General features: G+C 43.9%; 1 protein-coding gene across 4 annotated transcripts in view; it reads right to left on the reverse strand.

Moving 5' to 3' along the window:
- LOC115101360 (latent-transforming growth factor beta-binding protein 3-like) overlaps positions 1 to 23,420 on the reverse strand; it is a 55,760-nt gene that overhangs the window by 21,098 nt on the left and 11,242 nt on the right. For all 4 annotated transcript variants that reach the window (XM_065004858.1, XM_065004860.1, XM_065004859.1 and 1 more), the window contains exon 2: positions 1,316 to 1,597. In XM_065004858.1, the coding sequence (XP_064860930.1) occupies positions 1,316 to 1,597 (282 nt within the window). The remainder of the gene's footprint in view (positions 1 to 1,315; positions 1,598 to 23,420) is intronic.

Raw genomic sequence — 23,420 nt, forward strand, 5'->3', positions numbered from 1 at the left:
TTCATTTAACGAAGGACATTACACCCTAGGCTAATGACTTCTCCAAAGTCATTGGAGTCAGCTGGAGTCAGGAGTCAGCTAACCTGAAGTACAATCATTGAGATGAGATTGGAGATGTTGGTTAGAGCTGCCCTGCCCTATAAAAAACACTCACAAAATTTGAGTTTGCTATTCACAAGAAGCATTGCCTGATGTGAACCATGCCTCGAACAAAAGAGATCTCAGAAGACCCAAGATGATGAATTGATGACTTGCATAAAGCTGGAAAGGGTTAGAAAAGTATCTCAGGGAGAGGGGTACTGCTACACTGAAGCACATGGTGTCCACGGTAAGACACATTGTCTATAAATGGAGAAAGTTAAGCACGGTTGCTACTCTCCCTAGGAGTGGCCGTCCTGCAAAGATGACTGCAAGAGCACAGTGCAGAATGCTCAATGAGGTTAAGAATAATCTTAGAGTGTTAGCTAAAGACTTAAATAAATCTATGGAGCATGCTAACATCTCTGTTGATGAGTGTATCGTCAAACACTAAACAATAATGGTGTTCATGGGAGGACACCACGGAAGAATCCACTGCTGTCCAAAAACAACATTGCTGCACGTCTGAAGTTGGCAAAAGAGCATCTGGATGTTCCAGATGGCAAAATATTCTGTGGACAGATGAAACTAAAGTTGAGTTGTTTGGAAGGAACACACAACACTATGTGTGGAGAAAAAAAGGCACAGCACACCAACATCTAAACCTCATCCCAACTGTAAAGTATGGTGAAGGGAGCATCATCGTTTGGAGCTGCTTTGCTGCCTCAGGGCCTGGACAGCTTGCTATCATCGACGGAAAAATGAATTCCCAAGTTTATCAAGACATTTTGCAGGAGAATGTAAGGCTATCTGTCTGCCAATTGAAGCTCAACAGACGTTGGGTGATGCAACAGAACAACGACACAAAACACAGAAGTAAATCAACAACAGAATGGCTTCAACAGAAAAAAATATGCTTTCTGGAAAGGCCCAGTCAGAGTCCTGACCTCAACCCGATTGAGATGCTGTGGCATGACCTCAAGAGAGCGGTTCACACCAGACATCTCAGAATATTGCTGAACTGAAACAGTTTTGTAAAGAGGAACGGTCCAAAATTCCTCCTGACCGTTGTGCAGTTCTGATCCGCAACTACAGAAAATGGTTGGTTGAGGTTATTTCTGTTATTAAAACAAAGGGTTCACATACTTTTTTCTTGCCACTGTATATGGGCACAGGAATGAAAATATACAGAAATGTGGCTGTGGTTTCAGTGACAACAGTTTGACATGATGGGTACCTTCTGCTGAGTGGTGACCTGCCCCCTGTGCCAGGGGCAGGGTGAACACAGAGTGGGTCTGTGTCAGCTGTGGTCGCCCCATGGCCGCCTGCTCTCCCTGGCTCTGGCCGTCTGACAGCACCGACAGGGTGTATACGGGCTGCTTGTTGCCCCGCGCCGCCTGGGCCTCGGGCATCTGCCGTAGCGGGAACTGGCACAGCCGACCAGTGAAACCTGGCGGGCACAGGCAGTGGGTCCGCGAGCTGCACACCCCTCCATTCATACAGGTCAGTGGACACACAACTAGAAAGACAGGAAGAGAGAAAAAGGTGTTGCTATTGAACAAAATCTCAAACACGTCACCAAGCCATGAGTAGTATAGGAAAGGAGAAACAGAGCACATGTCAAACATCATCCATCAACATCATGTGATGTCATCCCTTTTTCATTTGGAGCATTATTTTAAACAGGGAACAGTTGGGACTTCTACAATAGCAGGAACATAGATCCAAAACAAAACCCTGATGTCTGCAGCTTCCAGTATGAGTCACTTTGGATTTCGGGACTAAATGCCACGGTCAAATCACATCAGCTCCATACGCAAATAAACTGCCTCAGCCAATCAGCAGCAGAGAGCAAAAGTTGAGAGCTAGATGTTCCGGTTTTCCACTAAGTTCCACTAAGCCGTTAACAAGGCGACACTCCATCTTAACTCCTCCTCCACATTTACTCGATTGGTTGAAAAGTGCAGAAGACCACCTCCCCCAACATGTTTTTTTCTTCTCCTCATCAAGCCCAGTATGTAGGGCCTTCAAACTCAACTCTGGACCTCGAAGCCAGTTCCACTGCATTTTTCATTGTTCCCCTCTAATCAGGGACTGAATTAGGCCTGGAACACCAGGTGTGTGCAATTTATTATCAGGATGAACTTAAAACCAGCAGTCTCTCGGTAGGTTTCCCTTTATGTTTACTTTCCAAGCAGCTCCTTTTCTCCCTAAAGGACAATCAGATGAAACAGTGGGGGCAGAGTACACACCAGACTGAGACCATCAGCAGAAATAATGGCGAAGACTGGTGCATCAATAACGCACATATTAGAATAGACATACCACAAATTACACTAAATAATATTAACAGTAACAAATTGACATTTTTACAATTTATCATTCCCAAAATGTTGTAGTTTCTCTATGTCCCATGTTGTGTTCATGAAAGAAATCAGAAGCTGAAGCTCAGTTGTTTGGATGTCTTGCCCTGCAGTCTAACATAACAGAATCACAGGGATGCAGGCAGCATGAGTTCCTGGGCAGGCAGGCAGAGAGAGAGATACGGCTCATCATGTCTGACGGGGACACACCCAGTGGTTGAGAGGAGGCCTGTTCGTGTTACCCGCCCGGCAGAGCAAAGCTCCACACACTGGAGCAATTAGGCCTGGACTGCCTCGGAGTCTAGGCCGCTGTGTAATAACTAGATGCCCTCAAACACAACGGGGAAATTTTTAAACCAATGAAAGTCAAGGAAAATAGCAACTGGAGAAATCCCTCTAATGTTTAAATGTGCAGTGGGGTGGGCTGTTCTGACGCAGCCTGCACCATAATTACCCGTGACAGTGGTCTTTAACCCAGAGCAGGCAGCTACATGCAGCAGTCGGTTACTGGGGAGGCTCACAGATAGCAGGGGAAAACATGGAGAGTAATCCAGCTGGAGAAGGACTTCCCTAAAAGGGAGAGTGGAGAGCAGAGCTCTCCAGATGTGTGTCTGGCTGATTTTTTGTCTCAGTATAGAAAGCTGGAAAGAGAGAGAGCGAGAGAGAGAGAGAGAGAGAGAGAGAGAGAGAGAGAGACTGGGAGGCGCACAGTACTACATAAAGCCTTGCCTTGAACTCTATTCCATATCAAGTAACTGATCAAAGCAGTAAAATTTCATTTAAAAAACAGATAAAATACACGTTATGGGACAGCAGGGCCTGTAAAGCAACACAAACATCGACACATGCATACAAACACACAATAACATACGGACTATACACACACGTACACATGGATTTTGTATTATAGATATGTGGTAGTAAAGTAGAGGCCTGAGGGTACACACTTAACATGTTGTGAAATCTGTTATGAATGTATTGTAATGTTTTTCAAATGTATAACTGCCTTAATTTTGCTGGACCCCAGGAAGAGCAAGGCAGCAGCTAATGATCCATAATAAATACAAATACAAGATACAATTGGGAAGAAAGAGAAACAGAGAGAGAAAGAAAGACAGGGGTGTAACCTCCATCCAAACCCGACTATACAACTAAAACCCACAGAGACTGGAGAGACAACATAGGAAAAGTCTGGTAAGGCTTGGGGAGAAGGCCGGTCTCAGAGTAGACCCTCTGACACACACACACACACACACACAAGCAATACTTAGGTCCCTCCATGACAAACAGCAAGGAAGGGCTCCTTTGAAAAGATAACACAGCCCTTAGGTATCGCTACATCAAAATATATTTTTGTCTCCAAGAAAATGTTGTGCACATGCCATGAAGCAGACTGTACTTCATGGTGGTTAAAAAAAATCTGGTGAACGAATCATTCTTTTTGATGTTTAGAAGTAACAGGCACTGCAGCACAGGGCTGTCTGCCATTTCAAGCACATCTCTTGATGTGTGCTTGTATTTGGAATGTTATTCCCTTCCCCACAGATTAGCTACAGTAGTTGGGTGGAGGACTGGTGACTCACCAAATACAGTAACTAATCAGGTAGAGAGGGTGGACCTCCAAGTCCACTAATCAGTCTACACCACACTGAATGGATCAGGAGGCCAGGACTCAAACTGGTCCTCTTACAGTATACAGGAGGGGTTTAAACTAGACTCTCTCCCACATCTGTCTATCTAAACCAACCCAGGGCAGTTAGAAAGACATGAGTGTAATACACATGGACAAATGCTTTCTGCAGACTGTCTGAGTGAGTGAGACGATGTGGGACTGTTTGTAATGGTCTGAGTGTAGCTGGTGCAGAGGAGTCAGGCGCAGGACAGCAGAGATGAGTAACACAAGTAACTTTACTCAAATATTCCAATATCATGTCATAATACCGAGCCCACAATAACGAACCGAACATACATAAAACAATTACGCACAAAAACCATGGGGAAAACAGAGGGTTAAATAATGAACATGTAATTGGGGAATTGAAAACAGGTGTGTAAACAAAGACAAAACAAATGGGAAATGAAAAGTGGATCGGCGAAGGCTAGAAGGCCGGTGACGTCGACCGCCGAACGCCGCCCGAACAAGGAGAGGGACCGACTTCAGCGGAAGTCGTGACACTGTTATGATCCAGTCATGATAACATGTGTTCCACTGCATCCCTGAATTATGAAACCCAACTGGGCACAGAATGTCTGCAGAGGTGAAAATGTCCCACTCTGTTTAGTGGGTAGCAGACAGTGTCAGAATGACCTAGCGTAGATCATCTGAAACACTAGAGCCACCCAGCTTTAAGCTCTATTACCATGCCAACAAACGGGCAAAGACTGGTGGAATCAAAGTTGTTTCCACGTAATTTTAACACAAAATGTCTATTCGATGACGCTGAATCTCCATGGAAAACTGATTGTATTTGCAAAAAGTCATCAACGTAAGGGCATTTAAAAATAAAAAAAATCCAATGACCAATTGTAATACAAAACTATATGTTGAACTCACGTCTGTGACCAGTGGGTGGTGCTATCTAGGGTATATTATACTGCACTATATATTATAAAGCACTTTTATGAAACCCATATGGATATCCATATGAAACCCATATCCCAATATGGATATAAATTCTCGGCCCCCACCATTAATAACGAGGCCCAAATCCTCAGGGGATGTGTATTAAATTATCCTCACATGTCACTTTCACATTATACAATTTTAATGCCATGTCTTTGGAAATAGATTTCATACTCAAAATTGGCTCACAGGTATGTTCCAAACCGCATTTAAAGGGGAAATATTTTTCCTATCCAGCATCCTATCCTGGAAGCGAAAGAGAGAGAAAAGAAGGGGGGAGAGGAGGAGGGAGAACTGACTTTTTTTGTGTTTCAAAGCTCTTCTCAACATAGTGTTTTATGTGACAGAGGAGTGAGAGCTCCTTTCTCATAATGCCATGATTTAGACTGAGACAGACAGTGTGTAGGGGAGGAACTGCAGGAAACTGAAGGAAATAGAGGGAGAGAAAGAAAGAGGGATAGGGAGAGAGAGAGAGAGAGAGAGAGAGAGAGAGAGAGAGAGAGAGAAGGAAGAAAAGGGAGAGTGGAGAGAGGGGAAGAAGGAGGGAGAGTGTGTGAGAAAGAGAGAGAGAAAAAGAAAGAGAAGTCAAATAGAAAAAGTGCGATGGAAGAACCATCAGAGGGATCCAAATGAATCTGCTGTTATCGCTTCTCCTGATGCAGAGAGACTTTTTCATAAATACATACCTGTCATTCTTAAACTGTAGTGTGAGCAAGCTGAGACAACGATACACACATAGATACGAATGTACACACACACACACACACACACACACATACACAAAGTGTGCCACTGATGCATTACCACAGATTTGGCACACTAACCAGCCTGGTTTCATATACTAGACGTAACATAGTAAATGTAAATCTGGTACACTCAAATTAGTATGACATGTTACGTTTGGTATGGTTTCATACGACAGAAGGTTACTTATGGCAAAAACTAAAGTACAGTGGCTGGTCAGAGGGGATGGGTGGGCAAATAAAACGAAACATCTAGCAATCCAAAGGTTGGTGTTTGAATGTCATCACGGACAACCTTAGCATTTTAGCAACTTTGCAACTATACTGAACAAAAATATAAATGCAACATGTCAAGTCTTGGTCCCATGTTTCATTCCCTGAAATAAAAGAACCCAAAAATGTTCCACAACCACAGACAGGTGGTTCCACAACAACAGGCATGTAACCATGCCAGCCCAGGACCTCCACATCCGGCTTCTTTACCTGCAGGATGGTCTGAGACGAGCCACCCAGACAGCTGATATAACTGTGGGTTTACACAACCAAAACATTTCTGCAAAAACTGTCAGAAAGCTTCTCAGGGAAGCTCATCTCCGTGCTCATCATCCTCACTGGCGTCATGTGGGCGAGTGGTTTGCTGATGTCAACGCTGTGAACAGAGTGCCCCATGGTGGCGGTGGGGTTATGGTATGGGCAGGCATAAGCTACGGACAACAAACACAATTGCATTTTATCGATAGCAATTTGAATGCACAGAGATAACGTGACAAGATCCTGAGGCCCATTGTCGTGCCATTCATATTCCACCATCAGCGTTTCAGCATGATAATGCACGGCACCATGTCACAAGGATCTGTACACAGTTTCTGTAAATTGAAAATGTTCCACTTCTTCCATGGCCTGCATACATCAGACATGTCACCCACTGAGCTGTCTGGGATGCTCTGGATCGACATGTACGGCCGTGTGTTCCAGTTCCCGCCAATATCCAGCAACTTCGCATAGCCATTGAAGAAGAGTGGGACAACACTCTTCCACAGGCTGATCAACAATATGTGAAGAAGATGTGTCGCGCTGCATGGGGCAAATGGTGGTCACACCACATACTGACTGGCTTTCAGATCCACCCCCCTACCTTTTGTTAGGGTATCTGTCACCAAAATATGTATTTCTGTTTTCCCAGATGTGAAATCCATAGATTAGGGCCAATTGACTGATATCTCCCAAATTTCGTGATATCCTATTGCGATCTTGTCTCATCGCTGCAATTCCCCAACGGGCTCGGGAGAGGCGAAGGTCGAGTCGCATGTCCTCTGAAATATTACCCGCCAAACTGCACTTCCTAACACATGCTCGCTTAACCCAGAAGCCAGCTTCACCAATGTCCTGGAGGAAACAGCGTTAAACTGACAACTGAAGTCAGCCTGCAGGCACCCGGCCTGCCACAAGAGGTTGCTAGAGAGCGATGAGCCAAGTAAAGCCACCCCTGGCCAAACACTCCCCTAACCCAGATGAAGCTGGGCCAATGGTGCGCCGCCATAAGGGACTCCTGGTCATGGCCAGTTTTGACACAGCCTGGGATCGAACCTGGGTCTGTAGTGACACCTCAAGCACGGCGATGCAGTGCCTCAGAGTTCTGTGCCACTTGGGAGGCTGATTTACTTCTTTGAACTGTAACTTAGTAAAATCTTTGAAATTGTTGCATGTTCGTTTATATTTTTGTTCAGTGTACTTACTAGCTACTTTGCAACTACTTAGCATGCTAGCTTACCCTTCTCCTAACCTTAACCCTTCAACCTAACTCTTAACCTTAATCCTAACCTTAAACCTAACCTTAAATCTTATCCTTAACCCGCCACCTAGTCACCTAGCTAACGTTAGCCACAACAAATTGGAATTCGCAACATATAGAACGAATTGCAATGTGTAACATATCATAGAAATTGTAATTCATAACATTTCATATGAAATGGATGATGGTCATCCACAAATTAATATGGACCATATGAAACGTAACATATACCAATTGGAGTGTCCTGGATTTACATTTCTATGTTATGTCTACCCCTGAGTCCAAGTTGCACTAACGTAGACCGATATGTACCATACTGTACATACACAGAAATACTGACACATTTTGGAATGTTTAATTATGTTATTTCAGACCAATTACTGGTTGCTAGGTTTTCATTCCAATCAACCAGGTTTGAGGACAATAGGGGGGAAGAGTTTTAGCCGAGGAAAATATTTCAACAATTACTTTACTAACTCAAGACTTGGACGTTTCTACACTCCAGATTGAGCAAGGACCATTCTATTTTTCTTTTCAGTGAAAATAGCCCCAGGAGCAACAATAGGTTCAACGAAATGCCCATTCAAATGAAACCTAGCAGAAGAGATGAAAGCTCAGAGCTCTCTCACATCACTGCATCACAGTTCATACAGTGCATGTAAAACCAGAAAAACTCGTACATCCCCCAGACCTCAGCATGAGCTTTAGTAGAGGGGATCTCCTGCCTGGCTGTACGCTGTTTGTGTGTTTGGGGTTTGGCTCGGAGTGTGGCCTCCCACCCACGCACTTCTGTCTGTCTGGAGATGACGCAGCAGCCTGACCGCCTCCCACTTCAGCCTCACATCCAACCACAGCCTCATTCTCCCGTCTCAAATATTCCCAGCTCAAAATGAACAAATGATAGTTTATAACGCTCCAGTTCAACAGCTAGTCTACGTACAGTGAGCTGCAAAAGGGATGAATCCCGGTGTACATCTGAAAGCTTATGTTTCTTAGAAGACAATCTGAAATATGTGAGTGGGTCAGTAAGGCTGGCCAGCAACTCATGGCTTAACAAATATTTATCATCATTTAAAGCAGGGATAGGCAACTGGCAGCCCCCCTTTTGTAGGCCCGCGGATCAATTTCCAAAAACTAAACCTAGTCGGGGTCTCAACTTAATGTTGAGAGGTAGAATAGTAGAATACACAAGGTTCAATTTCTAAATTTTGAATTTTTCTTATTACAATATGTCATTCACTGACAGTCACTTAATTAGCCCATGTCAGCTAACATGTTTAAGTTAGGCAAGTTTGTCAGTTTGTTTTTTTGGTCAATTTTACTTAGGCTAGGGCAGGCATTGACTGCACGTGTGGGTATGGATGTGGGTACGCAGACCCACGAGCCCCGGCTGCCCCTCACGATGAGTTCAATCATTTTTTTGTGGCGACCACCCCATCAAAGAACTCCATCCCTGAGTCAGTGATTATGAGAGTATGATTATATGCCTTAAAAATGTATGGTGTTAAAGAGGAGAGAGTATTTGCCAAACCATCAGAAAATACTATTATTAAGTGAAACCCTCTATCTGTAACTACAGGAAAGTTCTCATCGTTAGTACAACTCAGCATTACAAATATTGTACTAGTGGTAACAGATAAAATAGATGATAATAATAATATAATAATAATAATATAATGATAAGAGAATGACACAATATGGGTCACTAGCAATCAATGTATGATTCAATAATGCCAAGAAGTTCCACAACCCACATCAAATAACTCCATTTTAATTTCTTCACACCCCCTGCAGAAATACCATCAAAAGGACAACGACAAAAACAACATTACACCACAATAACGATCTCCACCACTACCACTACTATCACTATTAAAAGGGCATGATTACAATAATGGGAGGCACAATGTCTTATGATGCTCTTGTCTTTACTGTCAGTAGAATAGCAAGAAGCCACATCCCCAAATATGCCTGCTTTAAACTGGTGCTGTGAGACCACATACCACATACACAGAGTGGACTCTGGACTTCTGTAGCTGTGCCCATAGCCCAGAGTAAATGACATAATCACTGGGTTTTTAAAACACAGGCCTGAGAAAGTCTCCTCCACTTCCTCCTGCCGGCTAGCAGGCTGCCTGGGAGTAAGGGACTCTGTTGACTAACTGGGAACTAGATAGGCCTACCTATTAGAGGTCGACCGATTATGATTTTTCTCAACGCCGATACCAATGCCGATTATTGGAGGACCAAAAAAGGTCCGATACCGATTAATCGGACGATTTTGTTAATGTATTTGTAATAATGACAATTACAACAATACTGAATGAACACTTATTTTAACTTAATATAATACATCAATAAAATCAATTTAGCCTCAAATAAATAATGAAACATGTTCAATTTGGTTTAAATAATGCAAAAATAAAGTGTTGGAGAAGAAAGTAAAACTGCAATATGTGCCATGTAAGAAAATTAACGTTTACGTTCCTTGCTCAGAACATGAGAACATATGAAAGCTGGTGGCTCCTTTTAACATGAGTCTTTCAATATTCCCAGGTAAGAAGATTTAGGTTGTAGTTATTATAGGAATTATAGGACTATTTCTCTCTATACCATTTGTATTTCATTAACCTTTGACTATTGGATGTTCTTATAGGCACTTTAGTATTGCCAGTGTAACAGTATAGATTCCGTCCCTCTCATCGCTCCTCCCTGGGCTCGAACCAGGAACACAATGACAACAGCCACCCTCGAAGCAGCGTTACCCATCGCTCCACAAAATCCACGGCCCTTGCTGAGCAAGGGGAACAACCACTCCAAGTCTCAGAGCGAATGACATTTGAAACGCTATTAGCGCGCACCCTGCTAACTAGCTAGCCATTTCAAATCGGTTACACCAGTCTAATCTCGGGAGTTGATAGGCTTGAAGTCATAAACAGTGCAATGCTTGACGCACAACGAAGAGCTGCATAGTCTAAATATTCCTGTTACATTGCACAACCTTCAATGTTATGTCATAATTACGTAAAATTCTGGCAAATTAGGCAGCCCAAACTGTTGCACATACACTAACTCTGCGTGCAATGAATGCAAGAGAAGTGACACAATTTCACCTGGTTAATATTGCTTGCTAACCTGTATTTCTTTTAGCATATTATGCAGGTTTAAAAATATATACCTCTGTGTATTGATTTTAAGAAAGGCATTGATGTTCATGGTTAGGTACAAATTGGAGCAACGATACGCACCACATCGATTATAAGCAAAAGCAAGACACGGAAAATAAACTAGTAATATCATCAACCATGTGTAGTTAACTAGTGATTATGATTGATTGTTTTTTATAAGATACATTTAATGCTAGCTAGCAACTTAGCTTGGCTTACTGCTTTCGCGTAGCAGGCAGTCTCCTCGTGGAGTGCAATGAGAGGCAGGTGGTTAGAGCGTTGGACTAGTTAACTGTAAGGTTGCAAGATTGAATCCCCCGAGCTGACAAGGTGAAAATCTGTCATTCTGCCCCTGAATGAGGCAGTTAACCCACCGTTCCTAGGCCGTCATTGAAAATAAGAATGTGTTCTTAACTGACTTGCCTAGTTAAATAAAGATTAAATAAAGGTGTAAAGGTGTAAAAGAAACGCCAAATCGGTGTCCAAAAATACAAATTTCCGATTGTTATGAAAACTTGAAATCGGCCCTAATTAATCGGCCATTCCGATTAATCGGTCGACCTCTACTACCTATACTGCACTCCTGCATCCTCTCAACCCTGCGCATCTGCCCAAGATTGCTTGGCAAGGAGAGCTGCAGCCCAAAGCTTTCCAAACAGTGCCTGCTTCAACGCTAAACACACATACATTGCCTTCAGAAAGTATTGACTTCAAAATTGATGGTCTTTTTCTCTCTCACCCATCTCCACACAGTAGCCCATAATGACAAAGTGAAAACATATTTTTAGAAATGTTTGCAAATGTATTGAAAATGAAATACAGAAAAACAGTATCTCATTCACATAAGTATTCATACCCCTGAATCAATACATGGTAGAATCACCTTTGGCAGTGATTACATTTGTAAGTCTTTCTGGGTAAGAGCTTTGCACACTTCGATTATACAATATTTGCCCATTATTCTTTTCAAAATTCTTCAAGCTCTGTCAAATTGTGTTTTAGGTCATTGTCCTGCTGAGAGGTGAATTCATCTCCAAGTGTCTGGTGGAAAGCATACTGAACCAGGTTTTCCTCTAGGATTTTGCCTGTGATTAACGCCGTTCCGTTTATTTTTATCCTGAAAAATTCCCCAGTCCTTATTGATTACAAGCATACCCATAACATAATGCAGCCACCAGTATTCTTGAAAATATGGAGAGTGGTACACAATAATGTGTTGTATTGGATTTGCCCCAAACATAACACTTTGCATTCAGGACTAAAAGTTAATTGCTTTGACACATTTTTTTGCAGTATTACTTTAGTGCCTTGTTGCAAACAGGATGCATGTTTAGGACTATTTGTATTCTGTACAGGCTTCCTTCTTTTCACTCTGTCAATTAGGTTAATATTGTGGAGTAACTACAATGTTGTTGATCCATCCCCTGCTTTAAAGTCACCTTGGTCTCGTGGTGAAATCCCTGAGAGGTTTCCTTCCTCTCCGGCAACCGAGTTAGGAAGGACGCCTGTGTCTTTGTGGAAACTGGGTCTATTAATACACCATCCAAAGTGTAATCACTTCACCACGCTCAAAGGGATATTCAATGTATGCTTTTAAAACATTCTACAAATAAACACCCTTTTTGCACGGCATTGGACAATCTTGTCTTTTTGGTTGAATCTGTGTTTGAAATTCACTGCTTGACTGAGGGACCTTACAGATAATTGTATGTGTGGGGTACAGAGATGAGGTAGTCATTCAAAAATCATGTTAAACACTATTATTGCACACAGAGTGAGTCCATGCAACTTATTATGTGACTTGTTAAGCAAATGTTTACTCCTGAACTTATTTAGGCTTGCCATAACAAAGGGGTTGAATACTTATTGACTCAAGACTTTTCAGCTTTTTATTTTTAATTAATTTGTAAAATGTTCTAAAGACATAATTACACTTTGACATTATGGGGTATTGTGTGTAGGCCCGTGACAAAACAATCTCAAATGAATCCATTTTAAATTCAGGCTGTAACACAAGAAAAAAAGGAAAAAGTCAAGGGGTGTGAATACTTTCGGAAGGCACTTTATATATATATATATATATACGCATTAAGAAGGAACAAAATTCCACAAATGAACTTTTAACAAGGCACACCTGTTAACTGAAATGCATTCCAGGTGACTACCTCATGAAGCTGGTTAAGAGAATGCCAAGAGTGTGCAAAGCTGTCATCAAGGCAAAGGGTAGTTACTTTGAATAATCTCAAATATAAAATATATTTTAATTTGTTTAACACTTTTTTGGTTACATCATGATTCCATATGTGTTACTTCATAGTTTTGATGTCTTCACTATTATTCTACAATGTAGAAAATAGTAAAAAAATAAAGACAAATCCTGGAATGAGTCGGTGTATCCAAACTTTTGACTGGTACTGTATATTCGCAGGACGTAACATATCATACGAAATGGATGACGTGGTACACAATTTGATGACATAGTACACAAAAAACAGGAACCACTTTTGGCTCGTGAGCACCACTTTTAACACTGCTGGCTGAAATTTTACAAAAGTTTCAGAGTGCATCTTTAAGAAACATTCAAATTACTACTCAAATGAGCTTCAGGGAGCTGTGGAAACCTGCTGTGAGAACCTACTCTGTCTTATGTAAATTCACTGTTCTTCCAATATGTAGAATCATATTTTCAATTTACTTATGACATATGATATGTTTTTGTATGAAAAACATTTTTGTTCACCATTCCATGTACTTTTACTCTTCGTGATTACCCAAGGAATACTTTTGTATTTTTAATTATTTGTACAGTCGTTCTTTATGGGTCTGTTTCTTGTGTCACCATATTAGGCCTCCATCCCAATTCAGAGGGCAGAAGAACCCACCATTCCAGCCCAGTGGAAGACCCTAAAAATTGTCAAAGACTTCAGCCACCCTAGTCATAGACTGTTCTCTCTGCTACCGCACGGCAAGCGGTACCGGAGCGCCACGTCTAGGTCCAAGAGGTTTCTAAACAGCTCTACCCCCAAGCCATAAGACTCTTGAATATCTAATCAAATGGCTACCCAGATTATTTGCACCCCCCCCCCTCCCCATTTATGCTGCTGCTACTCTGTTATTATCTATGCATAGTCATTTTAATAACTCTACCTACATGTACATATTACCTCAATTACCTCAACTAACTGGTTCCCCCGCAAATTGGCTCTGTACTGGTACCCCCTGTATATAGCCTCTCTATTTTTATTTTACTGCTGCTCTTTAATTATTTGTTACTTTTATTTATTTTTTGTTGGTATTTTTCTTAAAACGGCATTGTTGGTTAAGGGTAAGTAAGAATGTCACTGTAAGTTGTATTCGGCGCATGTGACAAATACAATTTGATTTGATTTGAACAGAGACAGAGGGGTGCGAGGACATTTGTCCTAAACAGGGTACTTTGTTATTTTCCTATTTTAAACACTTACACACAATGTGTAGAACATTTTAAGGGTCACTAAAATGACTCCTGTCTTTAAAAGACGACTGGCAAAAAATGACTGAGACAAAATCTTGCCTAAAGAAGACCACACCCCCTTGTAGAAAACACTTTTATCAACTAAACTGGGTAATAACCTTTGTTTTGTCAATATATTTTGGAGTGCTATTTCTGCATCCCCTCTGAGGAGCAGAGGGGGAAGGGGAGGACCATCCTCCTCAGTGAATTTCATAAAAATAAAATTTTTAAAGTACTTTTTTAGAAAAAACTACAGAAAATATATTCACACGTCACCAAATAATTGATTAAAACACAAAGTTTCACAATGAAGGTCTACAGTAGCCTCAACAGCATAATCTGGGGTAGCACAATGAAATAGCCAGATGACAGCTAGCTTCCGTCTTCTTCTGGGACTTCAATACAAAACCTAGGACACTTACGGTTCTCCCGCTTTTCCATACACTTACACAGTAATTATGACAACTTCCGGGAGGACATCCACCAACCTCTCAGAGCTCTTGCAGGATGAACTGACATGTTGTCCAACCAATCAAAGGATCAGAGAATGAATATAGTACTGAAGGCATAAACTAGAGCTAGCTAGCACTTAATTTCTTCAAAAATGGTGGAGCAAATGCAGATAGCTAGTTTAGCCTACTCAAACACCTGGCTCAAACAGAGGGATGCTATGTTAGCTAGTTGGCTATAACTATCCAACACTGGAACTCTTCCAAGTCAAGGTAAGCTTTGGTTTTCACAAATGTATTGCCACAAGGGCCTGCCGTTGTAACTGCTAAACAGCTTATTGACTGTACACTGTACTGCATGATTATAGCGGGTTTACTCACCTCTTAGTTCTATTGGCTATGTTGACTATGACGTTACTTTAGCTAATGCTGTGACTACGATGTAGGCTGTGTGTAGTGGTTATGATATGAAGGTTTGGCTTGGAAATGTTTTTTTTGCAGACAGCTGATATGTTGTGCAAGTCCACAAGCGAAAGGAAAAGATAAGAGGAGGAGAGTGCGTAGATGCGAGAAGTAATGCAACAAGCTGTTTGTATGTGGCTATGAAAGGGATTTGTTTGCGTTTGATCAGGGGTGTGTTCATTCCGATGATTCTGTTGGAAAACACCTACGTGCACCTACGTTGTAAACTTTCATTCATAGGCTAGGTTGTAGCAACCTCATGATCGGTATATGTCAAATTTGAGTATTATGTAGCAGCCTAAACCTATTCGATGTTACATTGAGCTGGGTGAATGGAATATGAATCACAGTCATCCAATATGCTGTAATAGAAATAAGGCCACGCTAAAAAAAAATGTGTGTGTCTTTCCTAATCTTAAACAGCACAGACCGCCACTGTTAACCATTTGACTACTTAGTCCACTTTCATTAAACCCACCCCCTATTTTAAAGCAGAATTATCTACAACACTTATTTTGATTCTATATCATTTCTAAAATTACAATTAATCTGGTGTGAGACCATTATACTGCACTGTGTAATTGCCCAATCCATCATTCCAATCCCTGATTTCTCAATGGACATAACATGTCATGGAGGTATATGAGATTGTTTACATGGCCCAGAGGTGTGTGTGTGTGTGTGAGAGAGAGAGAGAGAGAGAGAGAGAGAGAGAGAGAGAAAGATAATATGTTGGCAACAGTGTGAATGTTGTCATATAATCGCTGGTCTAATCCCACTGTCATTGGGCCTACAGTATAATAGCAGACCCGAGAGAGAGGAGCGCTGACAGTGTACCCAGCAGAGCTGACTTCAGATATCTGCCCAGGCCCGGCTGCAGTGTGGTGGCACACCCCTCAGGGGAGCTGTAGTGGCTGGGGTGTCTTAGGGCCCTCTCCCCCCTGGCCTGGCAGCAGCACTGTTATTCTGTATTTACCCTGGCTAATGGCTGTGCAGCTTTAGATGTTTGGCAGGGTGCAGTCACACAGTCTCACATTCCATTGGCCAGCATTAAATAACGGCTCCTTTTCTGCCCCTCACTAAGCAAATGGGAGGAAAGCGGGATAAAGATGGGGATGTTGTTTTGAGCTAGCTCCTATATTTCCCTCAAATGCCAGATAGCCTCCACCATGACACACACACTGTGTTCCCTCATCACTTAAGAAATGACCTCTAATTAGTGTTTGTTTTTGGAGCTTCAGCTGCCAAAAACAATTTGCCACTTTTTTCTCAACCTGCGCCAAAGTGTTGACTTGAATAGAGCCAGTGACAGAATGGGAATAGCCCTGAGAGGAGGAATCGAATTCCATGAGAAATCCCTGTTATGATCACCAAATAACCATGTGACCTGGAGGGTTACCAGTAAAGGCTGAACAGATATCAACAAACTGTAATCCCAGTCCAACTGGGATTGGACTGTAGATCGACATCGCTCCTGACCTCAAATAACCTGAGATATTTTCCCTCCATATGAGAGTAGCCTAAATAAGAGAGAGAGGCAACCCATAAACATTAAAACACAACTTTGAGGGGAGGCTGTGACATGGCACCAAAAACACACACACACACCCTTAATGTAGAGTTCACAAAGGGGTGAGGCTCATGAGGAGCAATGATTCAGATGACAGGCAGTCATCAAGCAGTCATCAAGCAGTCATCACACACACAGTTCTAAAATGGCTGAATGAATCCCCCTCTCTATGCCCCAGGGAGAGACTGACAGAGTGTGTGAGTGAAGCCATGCTGAGCCCCATCTCAGTGCACAGCCAGGCCTGTGGCACACTGTGGAGTGGTGCAGGTTTCTGGGTTTCCCATGTTTACCACAGCACCCATAACTTGGCATCAGAGGAGGAAGTGAGTGAAGCCATGCTGAACCCCATCTCAGTGCACAGCCAGGCCTAGAGTAGAGGGCTCTCAGAGGGGGAAGTGAGTGAGTGTGGGGTAGAGTAGAGGGCTCTCAGAGGAGGAAGTGAGTGAGTGTGGAGTAGAGTAGAGGGCTCTCAGAGGAGGAAGTGAGTGAGTGTGGAGTAGAGTAGAGGGCTCTCAGAGGAGGAAGTGAGTGAGTGTGGAGTAGAGTAGAGGGCTCTCAGAGGGGGAAGTGAGTGAGTGTGGAGTAGAGTAGAGGGCTCTCAGAGGAGGAAGTGAGTGAGTGTGGAGTAGAGTAGAGGGCTCTCAGAGGGGGAAGTGAGTGAGTGTGGAGTAGAGTAGAGGGCTCTCAGAGGAGGAAGTGAGTGAGTGTGGAGTAGAGTAGAGGGCTCTCAGAGGAGGAAGTGAGTGAGTGTGGGGTAGAGTAGAGGGCTCTCAGAGGAGGAAGTGAGTGAGTGTGGGGTAGAGTAGAGGGCTCTCAGAGGAGGAAGTGAGTGAGTGTGGGGTAGAGTAGAGGGCTCTCAGAGGAGGAAGTGAGTGAGTGTGGAGTAGAGTAGAGGGCTCTCAGAGGAGGAAGTGAGTGAGTGTGGGGTAGAGTAGAGGGCTCTCAGAGGAGGAAGTGAGTGAGTGTGGGGTAGAGTAGAGGGCTCTCAGAGGAGGAAGTGAGTGAGTGTGGGGTAGAGTAGAGGGCTCTCAGAGGGGGAAGTGAGTGAGTGTGGGGTAGAGTAGAGGGCTCTCAGAGGGGGAAGTGAGTGAGTGTGGAGTAGAGTAGAGGGCTCTCAGAGGAGGAAGTGAGTGAGTGTGGAGTAGAGTAGAGGGCTCTCAGAGGAGGAAGTGAGTGAGTGTGGGGTAGAGTAGAGGGCTCTCAGAGGGGGAAGTGAGTGAGTGTGGAGTAGAGTAGAGGGCTCTCAGAGGAGGAAGTGAGTGAGTGTGGAGTAGAGTAGAGGGCTCTCAGAGGAGGAAGTGAGTGAGTGTGGAGTAGAGTAGAGGGCTCTCAGAGGAGGAAGTGAGTGAGTGTGGGGTAGAGTAGAGGGCTCTCAGAGGAGGAAGTGAGTGAGTGTGGGGTAGAGTAGAGGGCTCTCAGAGGGGGAAGTGAGTGAGTGTGGGGTAGAGTAGAGGGCTCTCAGAGGAGGAAGTGAGTGAGTGTGGAGTAGAGTAGAGGGCTCTCAGAGGAGGAAGTGAGTGAGTGTGGAGTAGAGTAGAGGGCTCTCAGAGGAGGAAGTGAGTGAGTGTGGGGTAGAGTAGAGGGCTCTCAGAGGGGGGGGGAAGTGTGTCTCTAAACACGGACAGCTAGCCTTGGGCTGGTCCAGTTCTGCTTGTTCTGCTGATTTCCCTTTGACCTTTCTTTCCCCCACGGACCTCTGACCTTTACCTCTGACCCATACCCAGGGAAAACCTAAATAAATCACTGCAATAAAATGTGGGACAGAAGCTGAGCATTCAGAATTAAATACATGATTGGTATTGAATGACCCATTAAAGTCATATTTTGTTCATGACCACATTGGCCATTTCACATCCTCACATGACCTCCAACCTGTGTCACGGATGGAGAGAGATGAACCTTTAGGCACGGAGTGATATAGGACATTCTATAGAGACAGAGGTCAGCTCAGCCTTAATAGTAAGGACGGGAATATTGTTTAGGTCCAGCAATACCCAGCATATCAAAGTTCTGGAGGAAACCTGAGTTTACGATATGGATAGATCTACAAAGAAACAGAGCCAGAGTGACTGGGCCACAGGAGGCTGCTGAGGGGAGGATGGCTCATAATAACGGCCGTAACAGGGTAAATGGAATGGCATCAAACACCTGGAAACCATTCCACCTATTCCACTCCAGACATTACCACCAGTCCTTCCTTCTCCAAGGTGCCACCAACCTCCTGTGGACTGGGCTGAATGAAGCAGGAAGTCTGGTTAAGGATACAGATGGTTACAGAGTGACTGGGCTGAGCTGGGCAGGTCTGGTTAAGGATACAGAGGGAGAGTGACTGGGCTGAGCTGGGCAGGTCTGGTTAAGGACACAGAGGGAGAGTGACTGGGCTGAGCTGGGCAGGTCTAGTTAAGGATACAGAGGGAGAGTGACTGGGCTGAGCACAGCAGGTCTGGTTAAGGATACAGAGGGAGAGTGACTGGGCTGAGCTGGGCAGGTCTGGTTAAGGATAGAGAGGGAGAGTGACTGGGCTGAGCTGGGCAGGTCTGGTTAAGGATACAGAGGGAGAGTGACTGGGCTGAGCTGGGCAGGTCTGGTTAAGGATACAGAGGGAGAGTGACTGGGCTGAGCTGGGCAGGTCTGGTTAAGGATACAGAGGGAGAGTGACTGGGCTGAGCTGGGAAGGTCTGGTTAAGGATACAGAAGGAGAGTGACTGGGCTGAGCTGGGCAGGTCTGGTTAAGGATACAGAGGGAGAGTGACTGGGCTGAGCTGAGCAGGTCTGGTTAAGGATACAGAGGGAGAGTGACTGGGCTGAGCTGGGCAGGTCTGGTTAAGGATACAGAGGGAGAGGGAGAGTGACTGGGCTGAGCTGGGCAGGTCTGGTTAAGGATACAGAGGGAGAGTGACTGGGCTGAGCTGGGCAGGTCTGGTTAAGGATACAGAGGGAGAGTGACTGGGCTGAGCTTAGCAGGTCTGGTTAAGGATACAGAGGGAGAGGGAGAGTGACTGGGCTGAGCTGGGCAGGTCTGGTTAAGGATACAGAGGGAGAGTGACTGGGCTGAGCTTAGCAGGTCTGGTTAAGGATACAGAGGGAGAGGGAGAGTGACTGGGCTGAGCTGGGCAGGTCTGGTTAAGGATACAGAGGGAGAGTGACTGGGCTGAGCTGGGCAGGTCTGGTTAAGGATACAGAGGGAGAGTGACTGGGCTGAGCACAGCAGGTCTGGTTAAGGATACAGAGGGAGAACGACTGGGTGGGGAGAGCAGAAACAGGTCTAGTTGAGATGGGGAGCAACAGCTACCAGGCAACTGAGATTGATGGATGGAATGCCTGTGTGGTAGCAACCTTTGAGGAGAAGAAAGGCAGTGTCCAGCGTCCCTCGCCCAAACAGAGCTGTGAGCAGGAAAACCCAGATTCAGAGCTACTGTAGGTAAATACTGCAGGGAGGGTAGGAGGGGGCAGTTGGAGGAGTATCTATCAGTAACCTCACTGGATTCCCATTCTCAGCCTCTTTGGTCATACAGTGCTGCTTCACTCTGACCTGCACAACCCAGCTCAACCTCTATGACTGTGTAGAGGAGACATAACACAGAACAATACGAGCCTGATTCAAAAATCAACCGCTGACTGACTCTTTTAATCTATAGAACCTGCAGGAAATGACACATGTAAAAGTATGTCAACATACACAGCACATGCCATATCTGATATTATTATGGGATTCATCTCTGATACAGTATGTTATTTGAGTATGACAAGAAAAAAATGCAGAAAAATATAACTTATGTTTATTGTTTATTTAGCTACTTCATTACCTATTCTCTGGCAATACTGCCAGTTTGTGAAACCCTGTTCTGGACTACAGAGTTCGTGCTTTCTGCTTTGAAGCAGTGCAGTTTCACGCTCTCTCTCTCCTTTGTAAAATGCTTTTTGATTGCACAATAATTCAACATTTAATTGCGGTAAAACACTGTATTGAAAGCAACCAGTGTTGTTACTGTTGAAGATAAATGGGTCCCAGTTTTCTGGTCTGAATTGTGTTTATTATTAAACAAAGGACACTCACGTCGGCCATTCAAGGTGGGTGCATAGGCCTATACGTTAAATGTACTGTTAGATATCAACTATCAGTACTATTAGGCTATACTTAAGAGTTAGCGATCTAGTTAACCACTTACTCAGGTGGTGAATTAGCCCCAAATGAATTATGTGATATGTGATATTTACGCCCAAAAAAGGTGTAGACAAATGCATCTCTATTGAATGAAAAAAACGTAAAATTCTCGAACCCTATTTTATATTAAAATAATAACAACAATTGCATAGTTGTCGAACTTCAAATTCATGACAATGACTGGTTTAGGTTGCGAGTTAAAGTCATCCAAAAGTAATCAGCTTACGTTATTCATTTTGAGTAAGCAGTAACTAATCCTTCTCTGACCCTGCTGGACTCCCCACACCACTGGGATTCCTTAACATGATATATTAGGAGACCTGTGCCATACACTTCTGACAGTAGCATAAGAGAAATGTGAAGAGAATGAGCACAGAATGAGCATTGAAAAGGGTCACTTACATCATTTCACTGTTGGAGTTGAGGTTGACTGATTTGTGTCAATTCTCATTTACCAGTTTTTTTTTGCATTAACCATGTCAGAATCTATTACAAATCTTTAAAGTAAGTATACAGTGTTTCCATATTTCTATGAAATGTTATATATAATTAATTACAATATAAATGAAATAGTTTTCCTTCCATCTTTTTTTATTAAAGCCCCCATTGCCGTCTTTTAAATTGTTTTTTAAAATCAACACTCTATGTCTAATAAATCACTGTGTGTGTTTATTTCATGAAAATAACTTCAAATATATATTTTAGCATTTATTCCCGAGCCGCCTTTTGCCATTGAAATGCTCAGTCTGATCGAGTGGGCATGTTGATTAAAAAAATGTGTATATATTTACATACACAGCCCTGATTGGCGGATAGAATCATCTAGACTCGAGTCTACCCCGCTTACCCCTTCAAAGTAGATCAGATTGTGATGTTATTATCTGGGCCAAAAACTCCATCCCACTGAAATAGGCTGAAATGCCAGGAATTCTTTTCAAACACTTCTCACACAAAAAGGGCATTATCATCATTTTCACAATTTCAGAGTATTATTTCATTCTCATAGTGTAGAAATAGAACAAAAACAGGAAAATCACGTTTTTGACTGCAATGTCCATTTTAGTATGTTAAAAAGCAGCTTTTCTGTGTTGGAATGGTGTGGACGTACCCCAACAACAGAATGGTGTGGGCGTACCCCAACAACAGAATGGTGTGGGCGTACCCCAACAACAGAATGGTTTGGGCGTACCCCAACAACAGAATGGTGTGGGCGTACCCCAACAACAGAATGGTGTGGGCGTACCACAACAACAGAATGGTGTGGGCGTACCCCAACAACAGAATGGTGTGGGCGTACCCCAACAACAGAATGGTGTGGGCGTACCCCAACAACAGAATGGTTTGGGCGTACCCCAACAACAGAATGGTGTGGGTGTACCCCAACAACAGAATGGTTTGGGCGTACCCCAACAACAGAATGGTGTGGGCGTACCCCAACAACAGAATGGTTTGGGCGTACCCCAACAACAGAATGGTGTGGGCGTACCCCAACAAAAGAATGGTGTGGGCGTACCCCAACAACAGAATGGTTTGGGCGTACCCCAACAACAGAATGGTGTGGGCGTACCCCAACAACAGAATGGTGTGGGTGTACCCCAACAACAGAATGGTGTGGGCGTACCCCAACAACAGAATGGTGTGGGCTTACCCCAACAACAGAATGGTGTGGGCGTACCCCAACAACAGAATGGTGTGGGCGTACCCCAAGAACAGAATGGTGTGGGCTTACCCAAACAGAATGGTGTGGGCATACCTCAACAACAGAATGGTTTGGGCGTACCCCAACAACAGAATGGTGTGGGCGTACCCCAACAACAGAATGGTGTGGGCGTACCCCAACAACAGAATGGTGTGGGCGTACCCCAACAACAGAATGGTTTGGGCGTACCCCAACAACAGAATGGTTTGGGTGTACCCCAACAACAGAATGGTTTGGGCGTACCCCAACAACAGAATGGTTTGGGTGTACCCCAACAACAGAATGGTTTGGGTGTAACCCAACAACAGAATGGTTTGGGCGTACCCCAACAACAGAATGGTTTGGGCGTACCCCAACAACAGAATGGTGTGGGCGTACCCCAACAACAGAATGGTGTGGGCGTACCCCAACAACAGAATGGTTTGGGCGTACCCCAACAACAGAATGGTGTGGGCGTACCCCAACAACAGAATGGTTTGGGCGTACCCCAACAACAGAATGGTGTGGGCGTACCCCAACAACAGAATGGTTTGGGCGTACCCCAACAACAGAATGGTGTGGGCGTACCCCAACAACAGAATGGTGTGGGCGTACCCCAACAACAGAATGGTGTGGGCGTACACCAACAACAGAATGGTTTGGGCGTACCCCAACAACAGAATGGTGTGGGCGTACACCAACAACAGAATGGTTTGGGCGTACCCCAACAACAGAATGGTGTGGGCGTACCCCAACAACAGAATGGTTTGGGCGTACCCCAACAACAGAATGGTGTGGGCGTACCCCAACAACAGAATGGTGTGGGCGTACCCCAAC

The sequence above is a fragment of the Oncorhynchus nerka genome, linkage group LG19 (genome assembly GCF_034236695.1).
Source record: "Oncorhynchus nerka isolate Pitt River linkage group LG19, Oner_Uvic_2.0, whole genome shotgun sequence".
NCBI classification, from domain to species: Eukaryota; Metazoa; Chordata; class Actinopteri; order Salmoniformes; family Salmonidae; genus Oncorhynchus; species Oncorhynchus nerka.